Source organism: Drosophila nasuta, chromosome 3 (assembly GCF_023558535.2).
Source record: "Drosophila nasuta strain 15112-1781.00 chromosome 3, ASM2355853v1, whole genome shotgun sequence".
Lineage (NCBI taxonomy): Eukaryota > Metazoa > Arthropoda > Insecta > Diptera > Drosophilidae > Drosophila > Drosophila nasuta.
In genome coordinates this window covers 44,492,549-44,516,741 of record NC_083457.1, presented here as the reverse complement: position 1 = coordinate 44,516,741, position 24,193 = coordinate 44,492,549, and the positions used below count along the sequence as shown (strand labels likewise).

Here is a 24,193-nt window from a genome sequence, read left to right as displayed (position 1 = left end):
AAAAAAGCCCAGCAAAAAAAGAGCAGATGGAGAAAAACGAAAAAGAAACCATCAAAAACGAAAAGAAAAGAGGGCAGCAGCTAAAAAAAAAAGTCGGGAGTGAAGCCCGTGTCAAGTTTTTATGCCGTTGCCCAAAGGACATGGCAATATTTTCCTCTAACTGAGGAAGGTTTGAGGATGGAGGGAGGCCAGTTTAGTCAGGGGTTGGGAGAAGGGGCGTGTGATGATGGCGAGGCGACAAGTTGTTAAGTAAGCAACAGCGACAACTCAAATAAAAAGGCCGACGAGTCAAAAAGGGGGAGGCAAAGTGCAGAAGGAGGACATGGAACACAGGCGCCAAAAAATATTTTCGGATAGTTTCTGGAGCGTAAAAGGTATCACTGTGTGTGTGTGTGTGTGTGAGAAAAGGGGGAGACAGACTGAGAGTGTGATTGCGATGGGAAGGTGTGAAAAAGGTACAGCAAATGCCGGACAAAAGACCAAAACTTATTTGCAGCTCTTTTCCGCTGAGATTTTTCTACGTTCGCCTCTGCTGCTTTTTGTTTTATGACAATGCAAACAAACAGAGCTTGGAAGTGAGAAAAGCCAAAGCGACGATTCACTTGGAGAATCGCCAGAAGAAGCCGAAGAAGAAGAAGACGAACACATAGTCAGCACTCTGCGGAATGTCTTTGTATATATATGCATATTAAAATTTGCTTATACCAAAAGAAGCTGGAGAGAGTAAGAGGGAGAAGGGGACAGAAATCGTAGTCTGAGTGTGTCTACCTGCAGTTTGTCTTAGGCGGCTTTTGTTTGGTTTCCGCTTCACACTTCACTTGAGCAATGGGGTCGAAGGCAGGAGCAAGGGACGCCAGGGAGAGCCAGAAGAGTTGCTGTTGTTGCTGCTGCTGCGGTTTATGTGACATGCGGGCGAGGGGCACAATTTTTGCTTGGCAGGTGAGTGGCAGCGCAAAACCGGGCGTGGCAAGCACAGAAGTCATACAACAACGCAGCAACAACAGCAGAGACAACAAGAAGTAAGAAAGCTACTGTCGAGTGTGATCCACTGTGATATACCCGCTAACCAATTTCAATAAAAGCAAAACGGTGCGGTGTTCCTTTAAAAATATACCGAATTAAAATACCAAAAATATACTAAAAATATACCAAAGGTTGCATTTGTTATATCTATATACCATGGCATTCAAAATATACCACCGAGTACAAAATATACTATAACGTGAAAAATATACCATAAAGTTAAAAATATACCAGATAGCTAATAAAATCGCATAGATATACATATATTTTCTGTAGGTCCAAAAATATAGTAACCTTCTATCCTATGGGTAACGTGTATAATAACATCAAGACAATATACTGACAATAGCACAAAATATACCACAACGTTCAATATATACCACATTGTCAACAAATTCACAAACGTAAGCGCAAATTGATAAGACCCTTCAATGCGATGGGCAGCGGGTATAAAAACATCAAGACAATTATGACAACATACTGTCAAGAGTACAAAATATACCATAACGTTAAAAATATACTATAAAGTACCATATACCTCATTGTCAATCAATTTACAAACGTATGCATACATATATTTCCTGTAAGCGCAAATTGATAAAACCCTTCTATGCTATGGGCAGCGGGTATAAAAACATCAAGACAACAACAACCGAGAGACAACAACAACAACTGCCAACTTGTCATACAAAACGACTGTGCGACAATCAATGGAATTTATATGTGGCAGCAACAGCCACAGCAGTGAGCAAGCGAAACGAAACTGAACCCGAATCCAAACCCAACTCCTGCTCCTGCCACATTTCTCTCTTGTTCGCTCTCTGCGTGTGTACTTAAACATTTTTAACGCCATTTGATGCCTTTTCACACATCACGAGGAAGCGGAAAACAAACAGCCAAACTCAAGAAACACTTAGTCAGTTCGACCCCTCCCATTTCCTCTCAGCTCGCTGCCACTTGTCTTTTGTCTATGTGTGTGCGTATGTGTGTGCTTATCCTTGAGTTCATTCCATCACACACATTCACACACACATTCACACGCTCACGCATAGAGACAAACATTTGATCCTGGCAGCAAGTCGCTTAATGCTTTCTGTGGTTTTGTGTTTACACTAAACGGCATAGCTAAACCAAGAACCAAAACCCCAAACCCAAAGCCAACAAACCAAGACAAACCCTCGTTACTCCTTCCTTACTCCTTACTCCTTGCCTTGTCTTGAGCGTTGACTGTATTGAATTTCACGCATCATTTGCCAAAGGCTGCTTTTTGAGGGGTTTTTGGCCTCGGACATGCGTGGGTGCAACTTTTGCAACTTTGCGACTTTTGCGGCTTGTGCTTGTTTCAAATTAAAACAAATAGAAACACACACTCACACACACACACACACTCATACCACTCATTGTGTGGTTAGGTGTTAGACTCCGCATTTAATTTCAGACAGGTGCAAGAACTTGTGAGCCAAAAAAGGTGAAAAGGTACGATGAGCCAAGAAATGTAATACGCTTTTGCATATTTGGCAATTGGATTTGGGTTAAGGCTTCTGTGGCTGCCAAAATGAAGTGGAAACCTATAAAAATGCCAGAGAGAAAGCATACAGAATGTGAAACAAATAAAGGGTCAGGCAAAGGGGGGAGAGAGAGAAAGGGTTTTAGAATGTGCATACGTTATATGATTATCTAATTTAATGATTCTGTTGAAATTTTCAGAATATTAACTTGAAATAGTAAACGAGTAGATTAGCAAACATCAGAGTCTTGGCTTTGAAAATGTGAGTTTAATTCTGTATTATATATTTGATTAAGCAAAAGGAATATTGTGCATCATTATAAGTATGGAATTATATTAGATTATAAATTTGTTACCATTTTTGTAATGTTGTAATTTTCGAGTTAATAGCTGCGAAAAAATACTGAAATACTATGGTTTTATCTATAATCGGAAATTATAGTTTCAACACAATATTTTGTATTGGTAACTGTGAACAATAAATTTACAATATAAATATGAAAGTGTCATCCTTAAACTGAACTTATAGTTTCAATAATAATATTCAAATATAAATATCAAAGTATCATCCTTAGCCTGTAATTATAGTTTCAATACCTACGATTTTGTCAGGTTACAGGTTCAATAGAGTTCAGCCACAGTTCCCCTATATACGATAATTATACGCGTAGTTTATTCAACTTGGCCCTTTTGATGGTTATTTTCATGCACTTTATTCGCTTTTATTTTATAAAGGCAGACACAAAGCGAGTCGATTGTGTCGACTGCCTTTTCAACCCCAAAAACCACAAACAGACAGCACGTAATTAAAGAGATACGCATCTATCGGCTATTTATATATAGTACATTTCAGTTTTTGTTGGTTTTGTCCCAATGCTGATTAATGTAGATTGCGGCCCAAATGTGTGCACGTTAGCATTAAAAATTGTTCGACTTTTATTAGAGCAATTAAATTGTGGTTACAGACGAGGCGCAAAAAAGAAAAAAAAAACAACAAATGAAAGAAAGAAAGAGTTGAATATCTGGTAAAATATACGAGAAGTATTTGCGATTTAATGTGCAGCAATTTTCACTCAACAATGGGACAGTCGAGTTAACCATGGGACAGAGCCGACTAACTGCGCAACTATTACCAGCAATGAAGACATATACTCGTATATATTTTTTATTTTTCCTCTCGTTTTGGGTAGAAGGGGCAACTGCCCAACTAATTAGCCATCATCATCAGCGGCGTCGACGGCGTCTCTACACATTTTCCATCAGACACGAAACAGTTAACTGCATTTGGTTTGGGTTCTGGCCGCGTCTCTAAACCGCAGGTACATGAGGGTTACACACACTCGCACACACACACACACACTCGCACACTGGGGCACAACTTTGAGGCGGGTGTTAGTAACTAAATTAGCGGCTGGCCGCAGAGCAACAAATACTCAACGTTGAATGTTTGCTACGTTCTTCTTTTTTTACTTTTTTCGGCCATCTCTCTGTTTTGGGTTTTGGTTTCTTTCTTTTCTCTCTCTCTGTATTTTTTCACTTTTTTTTCTTTCCATTCTGTTGCAACCACAAATTATTGAGCCGCCGTGTGTTTTAGTTGTTGTTCTCTGCCATTGTCTGCCGCTTAATTTCCAGTTGCAGTTGCAGCAGTTGTCTGGGCTAATACAGACATCTTTTTTGGGCTCCGAGGTCGGAGTGGAGCGAACACTTTTAGATAAAAGGTTTTTCATGTCGTCTCCATTTCAAACTCAAACCAAAAACAGAAATTCATTCTCATAGCCGGGGTGCAAAAAGGCAGCAGCTAGAAGAAAACGGTAGTCATCAGACTTGTAAGTTCTTCTCCAACTGTCTCGTCACTCGAGAAAACTTTTAGTGGAAACCGTTGGACAGCAAATTATGCATGCAGTTGCTTAGAGACGGACTGAGTGCAGAAGCTGAGAGGGGAACAGACGGAGGGAGGCGACTTTTTTAAAAGCCCACAGTTTATTAATGTTTGTCCAAAAATTTAAGTGTCTGTCTGGCATTTGGCCTCTCTCGCTCATCTGCTTCGCTTTTATGTGATTTAAGTTGGCTAAAATCATTTCGTCAGTCATTAATTTACCCAAGACGTCAAAAGCGAGTTATTAGCGTGCGGCTCTCTGTCAAACACGTTTCCACTTAGAGAAGAGAAGATGAGAATCGCTGCAGGCCACTTTTGCCGCCTTCCTGCTATCTTTCTACTACCGACAGAAGTTTCTACTGAAGAAGCTCTCTGAAATGCTCTGCTGTCGAAATGACAACAAATTAGACAGTTAATGTTAACAATCTTTTATGATATTTACATTTGGAAAATTGTTTATTGTTTTTTCTTCTTTCGTTTTCATGATCTTTGCCGACAAGAATGTGAAAACTATTGTGGCAGCTTTATTTAGGCTGAGAATTGAGTTGGAAAGCTGAGATTTTCAAATTTATAAATTAGTGGGATTTTCTTTATGTGGGATGACGCATTAGAGATTTCAACAGAAAGAGTAATAAAGAAAAGGTATTTAAAATATTTTTGGAAATTAATTGAAATTGTAGAAGGAAGGAGAACTAATAAAAAAATTTGCTTAAATATAATTATTTTTTATCCCAAAGAGTTTAGTTTAACAGAAATTTTCAAAAATAGAACTTTTTAAGGAGGAAACCAATTTTTGTTTAAAATATTTCTTAATTCTATGTTAGAGATATGTATATTGGATCGCTAGAATTGTTCTAAAATGCAGAAGGTTGCGAATAAAATGTTTTTGTTACTTGTAAGTTGTGTTAATATATATATTTTTTGTGAGTTATAGAAAATATAATAAAACTACTTTAAAATTAAGATGCTCTTTTAAAAAACTTATTTAAAAATATAAAAATATTAACTAAAGAAGAAAATGTATACCATAATTTTTACTATAAACTAATTTAAAACATGAATAAGAATAAGAAAATATGATGTAATATATTAATAATATACTTCTATTTCTGTTCTGTTCGATTTTGTTCTATTCAAATTTAATCATAATTGAAATTATCAAATAATATTTTGAAATATATATAATCCATAGTTTATTTTTTTTCTCTGTTTCTTTATAACGTATATGTAATATATATATTTCTATATAAATTATTTCTAATTAATTTTAATGAAATTTCAATTAAAATTGGGAAACATTTCTTTATAAAGATATTTTCTAAAAGATTTTAGCTTTACTTGCCTTTTTCTATGTCAGTTGCTCTATATTGTACAATATATCGATTATAATCAAATTAAATCTTATAACTATGTTAGTCAAAGTTGAGTCTGCTTTTCTTGCCACACTTGAACTTCTATTCAATTTATATATTCCCTAGTTAAAAGTGCGCTTGACTAACTATCGTAACACTGTGAGTGTGTGTGTTTTAGCAGGAACTAGAACTATGTTGGGAACAACCACATAAATGGTATCCGCAGCTGCGAAAATATTATATCTATTATAATAGTTTTGAGAACGCCTCCTCCTTTGCCTTCTCATAGTTGAAGCTTGTTTTTGCCTTTTTAAGAAACAGAAACAGGAACTAAGTACTATGGGGAAATCTGGGTCAACAGCTGGCGCCCCCCTCTGCCCCCCTTTCCATTCCCCTCCTTCCCTTCCCTTTCGTTCATAACCCAAGCTTCTAGCTTGACTTATCTGCTGAAATGTCGAATAGCTGCCATTTCCATTACTTTGCTTGCTTTGCAATTTGCGTCGTTACTTAGCGTTGTTTTTGTTTTTTTTTTATACTATATTCTATCTGTCGGTACTGCTTTTTTTTTGGCCATTTTAAAGTGGAGCATTGGCCTGGCCATCAATCATTTTAGCCAAAGAGGAACGGAACGGAACGAAGCTTAGCCTCAGCCTCAGTGGCGTTGAGCTGTCGACTCGAATGCGTATCAGGGGGCGTATCACATGGGCTGTCTGCCACGCCTCCCGCCGCATGTCAACAATACAAATGATGGGCGCGTTTCACGACGAGTGGGCGTGGCACAGACAACACAGCGGCAGCTAACTGTAATAGAGATAAATTCGCATCATTTTTTGTCGGGCTGTGATAAAAAAAAGCAAGCAGCAAGCAGCAAATAAAAATCAGTCGAATGTGCTCGACTGTGAGATACCCGTTACCTATTGGGAATTAAAACAAAAAAGAATATACCGAATTTATATACCGCAAAAATACTAAAAATAAACCAAATACTATATACGTTATGCTGATATAGTACTTAAAATATACCAAAGGCTATATATGGTATTTTCATATAGTACTTAAAGTATTCCAAAGAGGTAGAAATATACCAGATTGTTAACTGAAGCATTGCAGTAGGCTTAATTTGCCATACACCAATTTTTATTTAAATAACTTCTAAAATTTTTATCCCATCACAACCAAATTCTCAGAAATCATAAATACTATATGGTAGCTATTATTGTCTATACCGAAAAGCTTAAAAATTACGCTTGTTATTCCATTTTTGTCAACGGACAGACGGACGGACAGACGGACGGACATTGGTATCGTCTCAGCTGTTGATTCTGATCAAGAATATATATACTTTATGAGGTTGCAAATGCCTTCTTCTGCCTATTAAATACATTTCCTGACGCCACAAAGTTATAATACCCTTCTAGCTTATGAGTAGCGGGTATAAAATTGAAAGCAAAGCACGAGTACAGTGAGTACGAGCAGTGCACGCACAGCTACGATTATAGAGTAGAAAGGGGAGGGAGGAGATGTTTTTCCCTCCTCTCTCCCGTTCTCCCGTTCTTCTTTTCCCCGCTGACAATGTCATTTGGCGAGCACTTTTAATGATGCCTCAGCGCAAGGTGTTTTGCAAGCTGTGGCAGCAGCTGACGGGCATCAGCTTCTAATCCGCTGGCCACAAGAGCGTGCCACGCCCCCACTCCGCCACCCACTCTCCCTCCTCTGGCGTGCTCAGCCTACGTTACGTGCGATTATTATCATCAATTTTCCGGCGAGTGAGTGAGTGATGATTGTGCCAAAACAGAACCTAACGGAAACCGAGCACTCCACTTGCCTCAATTGTTCTTGTTGTTGTTGTTGGGGGAGTAGAAGGTATGCCAGCTAAAAGACAACAACAACAACTTTGAGTCCAACTCCAAACTCGAACTGGCGACTGCGACTCGAAAGCGTTAAAACGAACTCAAGTGGAAAACAATCTAATTTGCTAAAATTCCTTCCGCTTTAGTCCAATCCCAGTCTCTGTCTCTGTCTGTCTGTCTTTCCGTCTCTCTCTCTCTCTCTATGTTTCTGTTCATGTTGCCTCTTTGAACCTCGTTGTGTATTGCCTGCCATTTTCCTTCAACTCAATTAAAGTTGATGGTAACATTTTCCTCATCGCTGCTTGTTGTTGTTGTTGTTTGCTGCCTTGTTGTTGACGTTTTGCTTAGCCAATATTGTTAACTGCTTTTTGGGTTTATTTAGTTTCGCTTCTGCTTCTGCCTTCTGCTTGTTTTACGAGCTTCAAAACCGTTTTCCTCCGCCTCGCAATATATATAAATTTATTTGCTTATAATTTAATTGAAGTCGACTCGTAGTCTAGAACTTGTTATTCGTTGATGGATTCTGCAACCTCCCCTACCCCTACCCCAAAAGTTTTCCTCTTGGCTCAAATGACAGTTATGCATAAACTTTGACTCTTGTTTGTCCATTGAGAGACTTAATTTGTTTGCACTTGAATTCTCAAGTATTTATGCACTCAAGTCTCAAGTTTAATAATAACACACATGCGAATTCGAATGTTCGTATTCGTATTATTTTAATTATGAATTGATTAGATTTGTGTTCGCTTTGTTGCACACACAACAATTGTATATTTGAACTAACTTGAGGTTTAATTAGTTGCTAATTTAATTACCAGTAAAACTCGACAATAACATATTGGAATTTGTGCATTTTAATCCATGTTCAATAAAGTCTGCACAGTTGGATAAATAATTATAATTATTTATGCGAAATATGTCTCTTTGTTTAATTAGAGATTGTGATTGGGTAAATTATTTATATGCATTTATGTCGTATGCATTTGTTTTATAGCTGCGTCTGCAAAGGAGTGAAGAAGTCAGATTTCTATCTATATTTCTATGAATTTCTTTTATTTTATTTGACAACTTTGGCAACTCCATTTGTCAAGATTTCTCAACCAAATTTATTTATATGAATTTATTTCATTTAATTTACTTTTGTTTTGAAACTCCGAAGGTTTTTCAAGCCTATTTTATAGCTTCATTTTTTTATAGGAATTTCATTTAACTTTGTTTTGAAATTACTTCTTTAAAGGGTTCGTAAACATAATTTCTATCTATATCTATCTTTATTATTAATAATATGTTATTAAATAGCTAATTTTATTAAAATGCAATTCCTTATTGCACTGGGACGAGGCAGAGCAACTATTCCTTCAGGCTCACTTTATGAAAAAGTATTTCAGGCTTAATCTATAACTTAATATATTTATATGATTTAATTTTATTTTACTTTATTTGTATTTGTTTTGCAATTGCTTCTGAAAAAATTTCCTAAGCCTAATAAAGAACTAAATTTAGTTATATAAATTTATTTGATTTCTTTATATTTTTGCAACTTCTTTTGCAAAGGTTTCTCAAACAAAATCTTCGACTTTATTTATTTCTATGAAATTATATTATGTTATTTTTTTTTTGTTCTGCAACGGCAAAGGTGACTCAATAAATATAGTTATATAGCATATTTATTTGAATGAATTTATTTTGTTTGCATTTCTTGCTCTCAAAAAATATTTAATTAAATCTGAGTTTGTCAAACAACAATATCCACCTCCATTGTTATTTATTTTTCTATAGCTCGTCTAGTTGTCCATCTTTCGTGCCACTCTCACAACTGTCCCCTCAAGTGCCACACTTGGATCTGGGGTATAGTTTAAGTATGAGTTGATAAGCTGTGCATATATCACAATAGATACATCTCTGGCCCCTTTTCGCCTTGCACGCTTCGGCAATTTCTCTATTAGTTGCTCGTTTCGTTGACCTTTTGCCATTTTCGCTGACCTTCTCTCTCCCCGTCCTTCTCTCCCTTTCTCTCTCTCTGTGGCAGGACATGCGTTAATCTATTGTTTTTGGCAGCCAAGCAGGCAACATACGATGACATATCCAATACTCTCCTCCCACTCCGCGCTGCCAGCTGGTATTATCACTTTTTGCCTGACAAAACAAAAATACTGAAATACATATATGGTATATATGGTATATCAGGCTCGGCCTTAAATTGTATATGGATTGGGGGTATGAAATCCGTCTTCCCCCTTGTAGTTGGGACATTAATGTCATGGAAAATGTTTTGCTGGCGATTGGAAAATTGTTTGTCTTTGGCTCTGTGTGTGTTTGTGTGTGTTTGCCCAGCCCAGCTTGACATTGTGTTATCCTTGTAGCCAAAGCTGACCGTTGTCCTGTCGCAGCAATCACAGAGTGTGTGGGAGAGAGAGAGAAGGGGTTTCTCTCACTCTCTCTCTGCGTAGTTTATGACTTCACGGCCTCTTGATATATGAGGCATTTGCATGTGCTATAAATTATTGTTGAGTTTGTGCGGCACGAGCTTGGCTTTTACTCATTTAATATTCATAAATTTTGAGTTGGAAAAAACACAGCAGGAAAAAGGCTCCAAAAGAAAAACAGACAACAGCAATGTGTGTGTATGTGTGTTTGTGTGTGTGAGTGTGGAAATTGTCTCTCTGCGAAATAAAGCTGACTAATTTGGACTGTTGGTTTGTCATTTGTTTAAGACACACGCTCTGCTCTTCTCCCTTGGCCATCCCCGCTGCATAATCCATATAATCCGCCTACAGCCACGCCTCCCCTTGCCCTCTCTCCCCCCCTCATACTCGATGTGCGCCTGCTAATTGTTTTATGTGCCAAGATTTGTGTCTTCTGTCGTGTTGAAGCTTTTTGTGTCTGCCTCAGCCGCCCTAAACATGTTTCTAGCCCTGCCACGCCCACTCGCATAGCAGTTATTGTTACGCCCGAAGACAAAGAGTGTGTGTGTGTGGAGGTCTTGTTTTCACTTGCTTTTCGATTAGAACGCGTCTGCTAACAACATGGAATTAATTCGTTTTATGTTTCCTGTCCCAATGGCGGTTCAATGTATTTACGACTAAATACACTGCGCGAAAATAGAGTGTGCTAATTGTAAAGAACGTTAAATACACATCATATTGGTTTTAAAATGATAATTAAGCTAGCTTCTACAAATACCATTTCCCCTTTTAATTTTATTCAACAAAATTACATGATTTGAATGTGTCTAAATTTTTTAGGTGATTCTATTTATTGATACATTCGTAGAAAACAGGGGAAAAAATGATAAATTTATTACGTAAGTTCAATAAGAAACTAATTAAATGCAATTATAGATGAAAAGAAGAAAATAATACTAAAAATAACTGATTAACTAACCTTTCATCTAATCTGATGCGGTTCTATTTTTGTTTTTCTCCGAGACCACGCAAAAAATGCCAAGTTGATATATTCCCATAGTTTTTAATTATTAAATTTCTTTAACATAAATAATATTTTATTTCGTATACATCAATTATCGGTTTTATTCTTTAAAAGTTTTAACAATAATCCTATAATAATTTAATTAAATTCATTTTTATATAACTAAATTAATTATGATAACTTCTTTACTCAAAGGTGACTGCTTATAGCCGGCATTAAATAAAAAAATAAATGATGAATACGATAGTTATATGCAATTTCGAATTCTATCGAATACTATAATAATATTAAATACACTTCACTTTTGTTCAAAAAATAAAATAGTACCACCTTTTCTCGCAGTGCATTATCTAGCGTGTATCTCTTGGATACACGCACTGCTTTTGCTGCTGCTGCTGCTTACGCCTACATATTGATTTTCGTATTTATTTTGCGCTTTCTGCTGCTTTTCATTACATTTCGCTGATGATTTCTATTGGCCCTGTGGACCTCGCAAGACGATTCCAACTCTCCAACTCGAACTCGACATTTGTTTTGTGCCTTGCAGCTCTGCCTTTTGTGCGTAGTCTTCATCTTCACTTCGCCTTTTCCTATTCCCGCTTTTGCTTCTATTTATGTTCCAAGCTTTTTTTCATTTCATTTTTTTTTTTTGCTTTTTCCTGCAAGAAAAATGATTGCAAGCAAAGTGCCTGGGCAAAAGGTGAGCAGCACCTGAAGCCGCATCCCAATCCCGTTCTCAGTCCTGCTGCTGCTTTTGCTTTTGCTGCTGCTGCGTGTGTGGCCCGCGGCTGCCTGGCAAATCTATCAACTCCTGCTGCCATCTTTGCTCCCTCTCTCTCTCTTTCTGGTTGTGTGTGTGGCTTCTTTATTGAGTTTGTGCGCCAGCAAATTGCATTAGACACTTGCCACACAGAGAGAATGAGAAAGAAAGACTGTGGCCAAGCTTTAAAGAAGCTGCAGCTGCAACTCGAAATTACATTTCACATTTAACTATTATATCATATCATAAATATGCAAACGAAAAAAAAAGAGACCCCAAATTCAATTTGAAAAATGAAATAAAATATAGAATTTTCTTTCATTTTTTTTTATGGCTGTGGCTCAACAAGTGCGTGTGTGTTTGGTTGGCTTCCTTTTTCAATCATCAAACGGCGCATAGAACAAAGGCAGAGGCAGCGTTTTGTTTGTAACTCGATCGCCCACATTTCTCTATCTATCTCTCTTTCGCTCTCTCTCTCTCTCGGTTTCTTAAGCACTTCTCTCGCTCCAGTTGCAGCTCCAGTTTCTCCCCCACACACAAAACTCAAAATGCTCTTGAGCTGAGCCCAGTTGAGCTGTGTGAGAAGCTGCAGCATTAATGTCTTATTGACAGCTCAGGATTAGAATGAAGCCAAGTGGCTGCCCTGCTGAGTGAGCTGTTGTAGTGTGTGTGTGTGTGTGTTTGAAAAGGGATTATAAAGCGATTTGTTTGTCGAAAATTATGAATCTGTGTGTGTTTCTGTGTGTGTGCTAGGAAGCCTGGCAGACAGCCAGGCAGCAAGTCGTCACAGCTCAACTCAGCTCAACTCAAGTCAGTTAGCTCTCAAGCAGCTCTCCCACACGCTGTGTGTGGTTCTTGTCTGTCAGTCAGCGTCAGTGTTTTTGAGTTTTCAGTCTTCAGTCGTCGGTCGTCGGTGGCCAATCCCCAAAGTTGCTGAAATTGTTTGGAAGCCGGCTTTATGTTGTTTATACCCTGCACACAATGCAAATGGGTAGGCAAATATACAAAACCTGCTGCGACTGACCCAAAAATAAACATTCGTTAAAATACTATTGACTTTTTGGAAAGAGGAATAATTTTATAGCTGACTCAATATGTCATTGAAATTATAATTTAATTTTGTAAACGTAGACATTATGCATTAAATCTTAAATTCTGAAAATTTCGGGAGTATCTGTTAATAAGCAAAGAAGCTATATAAAATATTTCGGATAGAAGAAAATTTTATTAGCTGTTTTTATATTTTAAATTAGTTTGCACACTTTTACATTAAATTCGAAAAATTTCTTGAGCATCTCTTATAAAGAAGCTTCCCTTAATATTGAATTTTTACAAGAATTGAACAAAGCAGAATAATTTTATAGCAGTGTCAATACTTTAGTTTAATTACAAATTTATTTCCAGAATTATGCATTAACTATTAAGCTTCAAATTCTGAAAATTTCATGAGTTTCTATTCATGAACAGAGAAACTACACTCAAATAAACAAAGGGTATATTTCAGCTTAGAAATACACGCAGCAATGCCTTTAACCTCCTTTCTTTTATATAAATTTTGATCAATTTTGACTTGAGCATTGGGCTTAGGCAAATTGTTTTTCGGCTTATAGTTGAGCTAGTTAGAGACAGTTTGAGGAATGAAGAAAAACATACGAAACGATGTGATTCAAAAGTTGCCTAAAAATGACATTCAAATAGTTCAAATAGTTGTGACTAGGCTTATCTGCAGCCACAAGACAAACAATTCTGTCTAATCTAAGCAACAATTTTAATAGCTACATTTAAATAACATCTACTTTCAGCTTATCTAAACTCAGTTTTCCGTTTTCAATTCTTCTTCTTCAGCTGCAACATCAGTTTACTTCATTAGCTCAGTTTATCAATGTTATGCGGACGTTGACAATACAACGATCTCCAACGATCGATAGAAGAGATCGACCAAATTTCATTCGAATTTGAATTTGAATACGAATTGGCAATAAAACGCCAAGTTTATCAGTTGTTGAAGTGTCTCTTCTCCTCTCGAGACAGAGTCAGAAACAGAGACAGTGACAGAATGTTGACCAGTTTTTCCCTTCGAACAACTTGTTATACAACTCTATTAGTTTTCCCAATGCAATGATGTGCATACAAATCAACTAATTTGCTTTTGAAATGCAACTCAACTACTTGAGTGAGACTCGAGCATATCGTTTCTGTGTCCCCATAATTAATGTAAATCTGTGTGTATTCGACTTTTGGCTATTTTTTTTATCGTTGCGCGGCATTTGAATAAAATTTCAATTTTCATGCATTCGATTTGGACAAAACGACTAACTGAAAGTTTATCCCCGTTTATCATTGTCTTGTCTGCAGGGGACAGACTCCAAAAAATGAAAAAAGAAAAGAGACGGTCAGACAGATGGAGAGAATGAACGTCTGTCTCTCTTGGCAATGCCATTATATTTTTGCTAGTTAACTCAATTACTTTGTTGCAAATGCTTTTGGCCATTACCTACGACACCAGAAGCAAAGCGGGAGAGAGCGAGAGGAGCATCGAAAGCTGCTTTCGGTCCAGTCATCATGACAGGCGAGTCGAGTCGAGGCCAAGTCTATCTATTTCCCAGCTTCATTATTAGTGCAAATTATGGTATCTTCTCTCTACTTCCTTTTTGTCCTTTTTACTGCCTACTGTTGTTTCATTCCCTGGGAATTGAGTTGATGACTCGTCGCCCACAGTCAAAAAGTTCTATGCGGCCAAAAAAAGAAAACATAGAAAGAGAAAACAGCAAAAGCAAAAGGAGCAAATTCCAGGCACGTTTCCTTCTTCGGCTGTAACATGAACACACTCGGTTGCCGAGTGCAAGGACGACAGTCTCTCTCTTTCTCTCTATGTATATCCTTGTCTATGCTTTAAAACCCAGTCGAAACGGACAGCCAAGTGAAATCAAATTTGATTGTGGGTGTCAGTGGCAGTCTCTCAGTCTCAGTCTCAGTCGCAGTCTCACTCACAGTTTCAATGCTTGTCTATGTCCATGTTCATTTTCATGTCCTTTGCCAACTGACAGTTGCTGCTGAAATTAAACGCCCACGCAGCTTGTTTGACGCTCCATTATATAATGCTAACTCAGCCAGAATAAATTGGGTATGTGCAAATATTTTTGCCATCTTTTTCTGGTTAACCAATATTTAATGCATAAATTTCTATAAATTACAATTTTTATTTTTGGTTTGTTTTCAGCTGGCTTTAATTTTTATTTTTGTACATTATTTATTTATAATATTCTACTTTAACTGACTTTAATCAGCTATTATCTATGTCTATATTGAATGGATAAATTTGTGTTTTATTAAACTTGTGTTTTTATAATATTATGTATTTAATTGCAAGATTTAAGATTCATTTTGGACATTTTCATGTGCTCTTAATTAGCAGTAAGCATTTAAATATTTAATGCACAAATTTATAATTATAATAATATAATTAATAAAAAAATTGATTTTTGGCCATTTTAAATGTTATTTATTTCTGCTCTGGCCTTTTTTAAATTTCTTTTAATAGTTGTTTTCATATTTTTCATATTTGATGCATAAATAAGTGGACAATTAAATTTATATTTTTGGAAGTTTTTAACTATCTTTATTTAATATTATTCATTACAAAATTGTATATTCATAATATTTTATTTTCATTGTTGACATTTTCTACTGGTTTTTATAAGTATTTATTATTTTTGTCAAGTATCAAATGGATTTAGTTGATATTATCTATTTAAAAATGTAATGCGTTCATTTTTATAAATTGCATATTTAATATTTTGCTAATTTTGAATCTAAAATTTATTACAATATTTATTTATCTATCTGCTTTCACTTCTGATATTTTTGACTTGTTTTAATTAGTTATTATCTATTCTAATATTTAATGCATAAATTCATATTACAATTTACAACTTCTGTATTTTGGCAGTTTCCAACTGGGTTTAATTAGTAAAATTTATTTCACAATTCTAGCTGCAATCTTTTACCCATTTTTATGTGGGTTTGTTTCGTTGTTGTTGTTGGAGTCAAACGTCAACCAGTGAATTGTTGTATGAAATTAAAAGTCAACTGGCATTGTAAACATTTGGCAATTCTCGCCATGTTTATGTAGTTGTTTTGCAGAGACAGAGAGGGGAGAGAGGGGAGCGTGTTGCAGGGTTGTTGTGGAGTGGCTTTTCGTATATGTTGTATTAAATTTCAATATGCAATGGCCCCATTCATATTTACACACATTTTATGCTGCGTTGTGGGGCACGAAATAAAAATATGCGAAAATAATGTTCAAACATTTGCGCTAATTAAAAAGCTGTGTGTGGGTGAGTGCGTATGTGTGTGTGTGTGTGCATAAGGGGAGTGTGTGTAAATACTGCGTGCAAATACAAAAAGTATTCAACGCAATGAGACAGAAAGACAACGAGTCCTAGGACATGTGTAATTGCTTTTCAGCCCAACAATGCAGCAATAAGTTGTTGTTGTTCCTGTTGTTGTTGTTGCTGTTGAAGTTGCTGTCGCAATTGTTATTGTTGTGTTTTGTTTCCATTGCTCTGTTACATTGTAGCATATTTTTTTGGGTGGGCGATTTCATTGAATTGGCAGAAAAACATTTGTGCGCTCAGGCCCGCGGCACGAAAGCGATTGAAACTGAAGACGTTTTGGACATTGGACGGCGCCCACGCACTGCCATGTGGCATGTGGCATGGAGCATGCGGCAGCTGTGCCGGCAAAACTGTGGCAGCTGACAGCTGTCGCAACAAGCAGCGTCGTCAACTCCACTTTGCGTGGCATATCAAAGCCAAATCAAAGGGGAACTCACGTGACTTTACAATTTATTTGCGGCATGCAACAATATAAATTTATTAATAGCCCAGAAGAAGAAGCATTACTGCCACCCACACACACACACAGCACCGGTTAAACCAGGTATTCATCGTCGTCGTCATCATCGTAGTCGACTCCACCCAAGCCACAGCTGTGTGTCTGAGTTTGTTCATTCATTCAAGAAGAGATTCACATTCGCATTCACAATTCGCAATTCGCTTGCGTGAAGCGCAAAACTTCTCTTTTTCGCTCTTTGCAACTTGCGTCAATTTATGCGCATCACGTTTTCTCATTTTCGAGAATGACTAAATATCGTTTACTCCACACCGCACAATCGCATTTCCAGTTGCAGTTGCTGCTACTGCAAAAAATATTATTTAACCATTTGCAGCGTGAAAAGTTTGCAACTTTAACTTTATGCAACCTTTCTCTCTCTTTCTTTCTTTTGCGGGGTGTGGCAGGTGCAACGGGAGTTGTTTTTTTTTTTGGTAGCCTTAGACCTCACCTGAAGTTGCATATTTCATTTGGCGTTGAAGTTCGGCAACTGCCCGAGCTGCTAATGCCAGAAACGTGCCGACTGCATCCGGATGGCACTCTCTCTTGCCCCGTTGTCTCTTTTGCCTCTTGCCACATGCCTCGCGTTGAGACAGAGGCGTCATCTGCTGTGGGAGGACAACGTTTGGTTTGGTTTCGGGGGAGAGTTTGTTTATAACTCTAAGAAAGCAAAGTTGATTGCACAAAGTTAACTTTTAATTGCTTAATAAACTTTTATCCAAACGACAACATGCTGAATAATCATGCTCAATGCTGTCTGTGAGTTTTTAGTACCTTTTTTTTAGCTGCAAATCGTGGCTGGAAAAAAATGGCCAGCAATGACTGTAACATGTCGATAAAAACCTTCCTTCACTTTGCACTCTCTTAGAGCTACGACTTCTCGGCTTTAAGTCGTTATTACACAGATGTTTATTTAACAATGCTCTTAAAAATGCAGCTACCGCGTTTTTTAGCACTCTACAAATGAACAAAAATTTGTAAAAATTTAAGCTTGTTATAAAAAATATTTTGGCTTTATTCGACATTACTTTTCAATATGAAATTTACGATGGCTTAATTACGATGGCTAAAAGAGCTACAGGCGAATATGCTTGACTGTTATATACTCGCTATGCATTTTTAATAAAAGCAAAAGAGTGCAATAATATTCTTAAAATATACCTAACTCACATGCCGAAAATACTAAATTTACTAAGATATATCAAGCTAATATACTAAATAAAAACATTATAAAATTATAAAAAGATACCAAAATCATATACTGAAATACAACAATCCGTATTATTCTTAAAATATACCAAACTTGTGTATCAAAAATACTAAATATACTAAATACAAAACTTTATATAATTGTTGAAAGATACTGAAAACACTAAATATTTAAAAATACTAAAAATAAAAATTTCAAAATATACCGAATGCTACATTTGGTATATCAATACCAAATATGAATATCCTATGTGTATCACATAAACAAATTCCTGGTTTGTCTTCTTTTCAATATATTTTTGTTTATTAAAAAAGCGAAAATTTCGTGTCGTTTATATTTCTATACAGCTCTATTCCTGTATTTTATCTTTATTAACTAATTATACAATTTTGAAATTTGATTTAATATGCTTCAGCGTCAGAGCGCATATAATAAAAATTTTTTAGTTTTATTAGTATTGCCTTTTTCATATACAAATTGAAACTTGTCGAGTTATTTAGGCGTTACTTTTTCGCTAAAAAATATCAAAGTATTAGCGTTATAAAAGCGAGTTTATTCATGAGCAATTTATGAAGTATTTTTCGGTTTTAATTAAATTACTGCGAATAACAAGTCTCGAAATATTTTGAATAGAAAATTTTGTTCAATACTTTACGCAGCTTTCAATTTAGCTGCACTCTTCAAAACTTGTCTAACCTGCCAGTTGAATTTTCCCATGACGCCTAAGTTGATTCTTTCTATAGAAATATCCCACGCAAATTGGCTGCTCATTCTATTCGCACCTATTGATTAGCTCATTTAGCAATTGCGTATGAAATACCAAAAAGAAAAAAGGGAGTGAGGAAGGGAATAAAATACACAATCTGTGCCCCTCTCTAATGTGGCGCCACTGAGTTGAAACTGAAGTCAAATAGAAATGCAGCACTTGGCGCTTGCAAATTAGTGTTAATTTATCATGATTATTGTTTCACAACGATTCGTAAATTGAGTTCGTTTAGTCAACAGTTGCAGCAAAAGAGAGAAGAAGAAGTGGAGGATGGGAAGAGGGGTGTGGAGAGGGGGTGCCACAAGGGTCTGGGATGTTTTTAATATAGCAAATTCGAGTGGAAGCGGCAACTGTAACTAATGCTGACTTTCAGACTGATATCAAACTGTCAAGCTGTCAATTCTTGTTAGTAGCGTCGCTTTTGGGGAGTAGCTGGCAATCGCTGTGGCAAGCATAGAAAGAGATGGATGGAAGGAGGCAGGAAGGTGGCAGGAGTATGTGGATGCTGCTCAAAAATTCAATTTCCAGCTGAAGAGAGAAACATCGACAGCAGGAGTTGGAGGTGGGAAGTGGAAGGTTGGGAGTTGGGAGTCGGGGAGGTTGGGCCACATGTATCTTGTAGCTGCTGTATCTGTGAGATACAAATTGGAAATAGGTAGAAAACAGTCATTGAAAAACGATTGCTGACATAGCTTTGGCATCTGATGCATGACTGTCTGCCTCTTGCCTGCCTGTATCGTCTCTTCAGGATTAGCACGAGCTCCACATCCACACTTCATGTTGTTACTGTATCTGTGTGTGTGTGTATGTGTAGCTTAGATATGAACTGAAAAATGTGAAATGTGAATTGTGAAAGGCTCGGAAAAAAGCCGATGATATTGACAGCACAATTAAGACTTAAATTGGCATCCACTAACAATTGCAACCTTGCTCTCTTTTTTTTTCTGTCTTTCAGCGATTTGGAGGCGCCACGATACACAATGTGCCACAGGCAGCAACAAGAGCAACTCGAGCAACGGCAGCTGAAGTAGACGAAGCGTCGTTAAAGGATTGTTAGCACAGCAACGTCAAATCCCAAGCAATCGCAGTATCGTTGCTGCTTCTCCCACTCCTTCGCCTTTCCTCCGCTACTCACTCCCCCGCAGCACTCTCAGCATGCCATCAATTGCCAACATCAGTGTGAGTGCCAGGACAATGGTCAACATCCTGCCCGGCCAGGATGCGCGTCTCGGCTACATTGTAAATCAAGTCACAGCCGCCGCCGCCGTCGTATCCGCCTCCGCTTCAGTGTCCACCTCCACCTCCGCATCCCCGTCCACGCCTCTGCCCACATTTAGTCCGCCACGCATCGAAAGCTTGGTGGCCAGCTCAGCGGAGCAGGATTTGGCCAGCTTTGGGGATGTGACATTCGACATCTTCGATGACGATGACGATTTGTTTGGCTCGCCCATGGCCTTCGATGCCAGCGAACAAGGACTGTGGAATGGACGCTTTGTTCCGCCGCCCCCGCGTCCCCCGTTCTTTGTCGACGAACCCGTGCTGAGCGATGGCCTAACCACATGTGATTTATGCTCCTGGGCCATGCCCACCAAGAGCACATTCATGTTCGAGGGCACGATAGGTAAGCCCACAAGTCAAGCCAAGCCAACAATACTCCAATTGCACAGCAATTGTCAACAGCTTAAATTTAACTCTCTCTCTCTCTTCCTCTTTCTCTTGTTGTGTTTGCAGAGAAAGCCAGCGAATTGGGCTGGCCGCTGACGTTGATCATTGTGTCCGTGTTGTCGGCGCTGTTCGGCGCCATCATCATGATTGCCGTGGTGCGCTGCAGGCGCAAAAAGAGCTCCAACAATCGCAATGGTAAGTACGCACAGTGGGTCAAGCACTGTTTCACTGTTAGATAAGTTTTACCGCATTCTAAAGCCTCTTTGTATACCCGGTAGTTGGCAAGGCAAAAGGTTTATTCATTTAGTTGTAGAAGCCGACAAAGTTGATTCTTTTAAATACATATCTGTTTGATCAGAAAAGCTGATATTGAAAAATTATACGTTTGTATATTTCTTTATTAGGAGCTTCTATAAATTGTTGAAGAATTTGAAAGGAAAATTGTTTTATAGTTTGTTTGGGAATTTGATAAAGCCACCTTCTAACCTCTTAAATTACAAAAATATATCAATAATCATGATATTTTGTACATAGTATTTTATAAAATATGTTCGGATTGTTAATGCTTCCAAAGATATGTTCTTTCCATTATTTAATAATGAATAACTTTTACAGAATGTACATAAATCATAGGACGCTTTTTCACTAAATTATAATTTTGGTGAGCAAAATTGTACTTAAATGAAACTATTATTTAGTTGAAAAAATAATGTAGATAAGTATATTTGAATATTGTTATCAATTTAGAAATACATGAATCTGTTTTTTTTTTTATAGAGCGTCACAGTTGACTATTCTATTATATTTTATAATTATTTCGCCTTTACTTACTGATATTTTGCAAGCCAAGTCTTCTAAATAATAAATAAGAAATCTTAAAATGACAAGCATTAGGGTATTATTGCAATGTAGCGAATTAATATACCAAAAATCCTAAAATATACTGAAGACTATGCTTGTATTGCGGTATTATTCTCACAATTTACCAACTTAAAATATAAAAAATACTGAAATATACTGACGGCTGTGGCTTTATACTATTACTTTCAAAATATACTTAAGATTACAAAATATGTCAGATAGTCACCCAATGCAACTAACATAAAGCCTAATTAGAGAAGTATATAGTAGAATTATTTCTTGAAAAAATTCTATTCCTCTTACATTGTTCATTAGTAACTACCGCGTATGTGAAAGTCAAGCAGCACTCACTTGTAGCTCGCCTAACTTGTTTAGCTTTAAGCTTGCCACATTTATTGTTGCAGTTGCCACCAATGCGTGTTTCTCTTTTTGTCTATCTCTCTTTGCAGACACACATGTGCAGTGGTGGTCGCGCAACAAACGCGCCCACGGCAACGGGGCGGGAGGCACGGGTGGCAGTGGCAGCGGAGCGCCGATTGCCGGCAGCGGCAGTGCGCACAATAACAACAATCATCTGAGACGCAGCAACATCTACACAGCGCACCCGGCGGACAGCATACGTGGACTGCAACCGTTGCCGCTGCCGTTGCCACTGCCAATGCCAATGCCGTTGCCAATGCCGCCCACGCTGCCGGCCACATCGTCCACATCAATGTTGTCCGTGTCGCCAGCAGCAGCAGCAACAGTAGGCCAACAGCAGCAGCATCAACAGCAGCCAGCACATTATTTCCATTCATATCATCATCATCATCATCATCACGCACCGCCGCCGTTGCCGTCGATGTCGTTGCCACATTACCCGCATGACTGCGACGAGGATGCTGCCTATGAGGAGCCCGAGTATCATCAGCCACAGCAACTACACAGCATCTCCACCAACAGCAACAGCAACTCGAATAGCAATTCCATGTCGTCGGTCACGTCATCGCCAGCGCCCACTGAGACGAACCATTGGCCGCAGGCCGGCACCATGGTGGTCGCCAGCTGAGAGGCAGCTGACGAGCCGTGCAGCAGCACTTGGTCGCAGCGTCCGCGACGCAGCAGCCTGAGCAGCGGCTGGATTTGGCAGTGACATGTTGCACGGCAACAAAGCAAAAGCAGAAGCAAAAGCGGCAGCCAAAGCCAAAGCGAAAGCATCGTTGTCTACTTAAAATGCGGCTCACAAATTCTGGTGCAGATCATAAAAAGGATTACACGTAACATTTTGTGAAGTTTATTTTGTATCTGTGTGTGTGTGTCTGTGTAAGTGTGGCAAACGGAAGCAGTCCATAAGGATGCACACGCTCTCTATCAATACTATATACTATATACGATATATATGTATATCGCTTGTGTGTCTGCAATTGGGAAAACCGAAACGAATTTAGTGTCACTTCCACTTCCGTTTTGCAAACTATCGAAAACCAAAAGCCCGCAGACAGACGAAGCTAACAGCTAACGAGGGACACAGCATGAGAGGGGCAAAGTGGGGTAGGGGAAAGAAGAGGGAACATCATGCTCTTTACATGCCTGGCACGTTTTATCCTTTATTGCCGTTCGGCATTAGTACAGGGATTTTGTCAGATTAAAGCAAATAAAAGGCGTGCTTTTTGTTTTCCAACCGGCAACTGCTGGCTTTGCTGCTCTTCATGCCACAAGTTTAAATCGTTCTCTGTCTATGTGTGTGTGTGTGTGTGTTGCCACTAAAAGCATGACAAAGGGCATATAGACACACAAATATCAAAGTATATTTTTGTTGAACATGAAGCGTTACATGACTGCACTAAAGTGTAGAGCTCAGCCACAGTCTTACCTCACTACACATGTATTTTTGCCCATAATTACTTGATATTGCAGTTTTGCCAAGTCAAGGTGATTAGTTTGTAATACGCAATCAGGCAACACAATATTCTTGGCAAAAATAAATTCATCGTTGTTTTCTATAAATTTCTAAGCCTGTGATTTGAGCTACTTACAAAGCCTGTGATTACTTTTTAAATACTACAAAAATTTACTCGCATCTTTTCCATAAAAATCAAATACACATTCTGAAACACATTCATAAAATATCAGGAAAACCTCCTGAAAAGTATTGAGAATAATTGTACTTAAATAAACTCAAATTAAGATTTTTCCATCAACATCACAAAAAACACATTCTTAAACACATTCATAAAATATGTGTAAAGCCTGGTGAAATATTTATATTAACTCCCTTACTCCCTACTTCAAAGTGTTAAGAATAATTGTACTTAAATATTTCATATACAACTTTTCGGCTTTTGAATTTTACTTAAAGTAAATTCAAGTTAGATATTCGAAATTTTTCATAGTAAAAACTTTACTCAAAGTAATGAAGCAAATTCGCAAAAATTTTATTGAGTGCATTCCCAAATAATATTAAATATTATAGATGAGAGTCACATTTGAACATTTCCTTCAAGTGTAATAAAATATGGATTTCTCTCGAAACAATGAAAATGGTTTAAGACTGCAGAAATGTTAACAAACAATTTACTGAGATTTCGAACATTTCTAATTTCAAAAATTTAGAGTCGCTCAATTTTTTAAGAGAAATTTTGATTTGATTCCATTGACTTTTCAAGAATCGTTAAAAGTGATTTTAAACTAGAGAACTTTTAATATTTTTCATTTCCCATATTTGGCAACACTGCAATTGAATTTTGTGAGTGAATTTTTAAGCAGCTTACGTTGAGGCAGAGCATTTAAATGTCGCTTAGCAACACAAAATAATTTTCACCCAAAAACCTTCTTATTGTATGTGGGTTTCTCTGGGAGTGTGTTTGAGAATATGTGTGTGTGGGAGAGTGTGTGTGTGTGTGTTAACTGGTATCTGCTGTTCAGCATGTTCTCGGCTGCAAATGGCACCAAACTTTGTGGCTTTTCACTTCATTCCTCTTGTTTTGTAATTACAAAAGCAAATAGTTTCGATTGCCATGGC

The 24,193-nt window shown here is 37.6% G+C and overlaps 1 protein-coding gene across 1 annotated transcript in view; it reads left to right on the top strand.

Annotated features, from left to right (window-relative positions):
• The window catches only part of LOC132791968 (dual specificity tyrosine-phosphorylation-regulated kinase 1A), a 35,630-nt gene extending 12,054 nt beyond the window's left edge, over window positions 1-23,576 (top strand). Inside the window, exons 2-4 of the mRNA XM_060801137.1 lie at window positions 19,622-20,287; window positions 20,398-20,526; window positions 21,642-23,576. Of these exons, the coding sequence (XP_060657120.1) occupies window positions 19,822-20,287; window positions 20,398-20,526; window positions 21,642-22,240 (1,194 nt within the window). The 5' untranslated portion in view covers window positions 19,622-19,821 and the 3' untranslated portion in view covers window positions 22,241-23,576. The remainder of the gene's footprint in view (window positions 1-19,621; window positions 20,288-20,397; window positions 20,527-21,641) is intronic.
• Window positions 23,577-24,193: the final 617 nt, after the last annotated feature.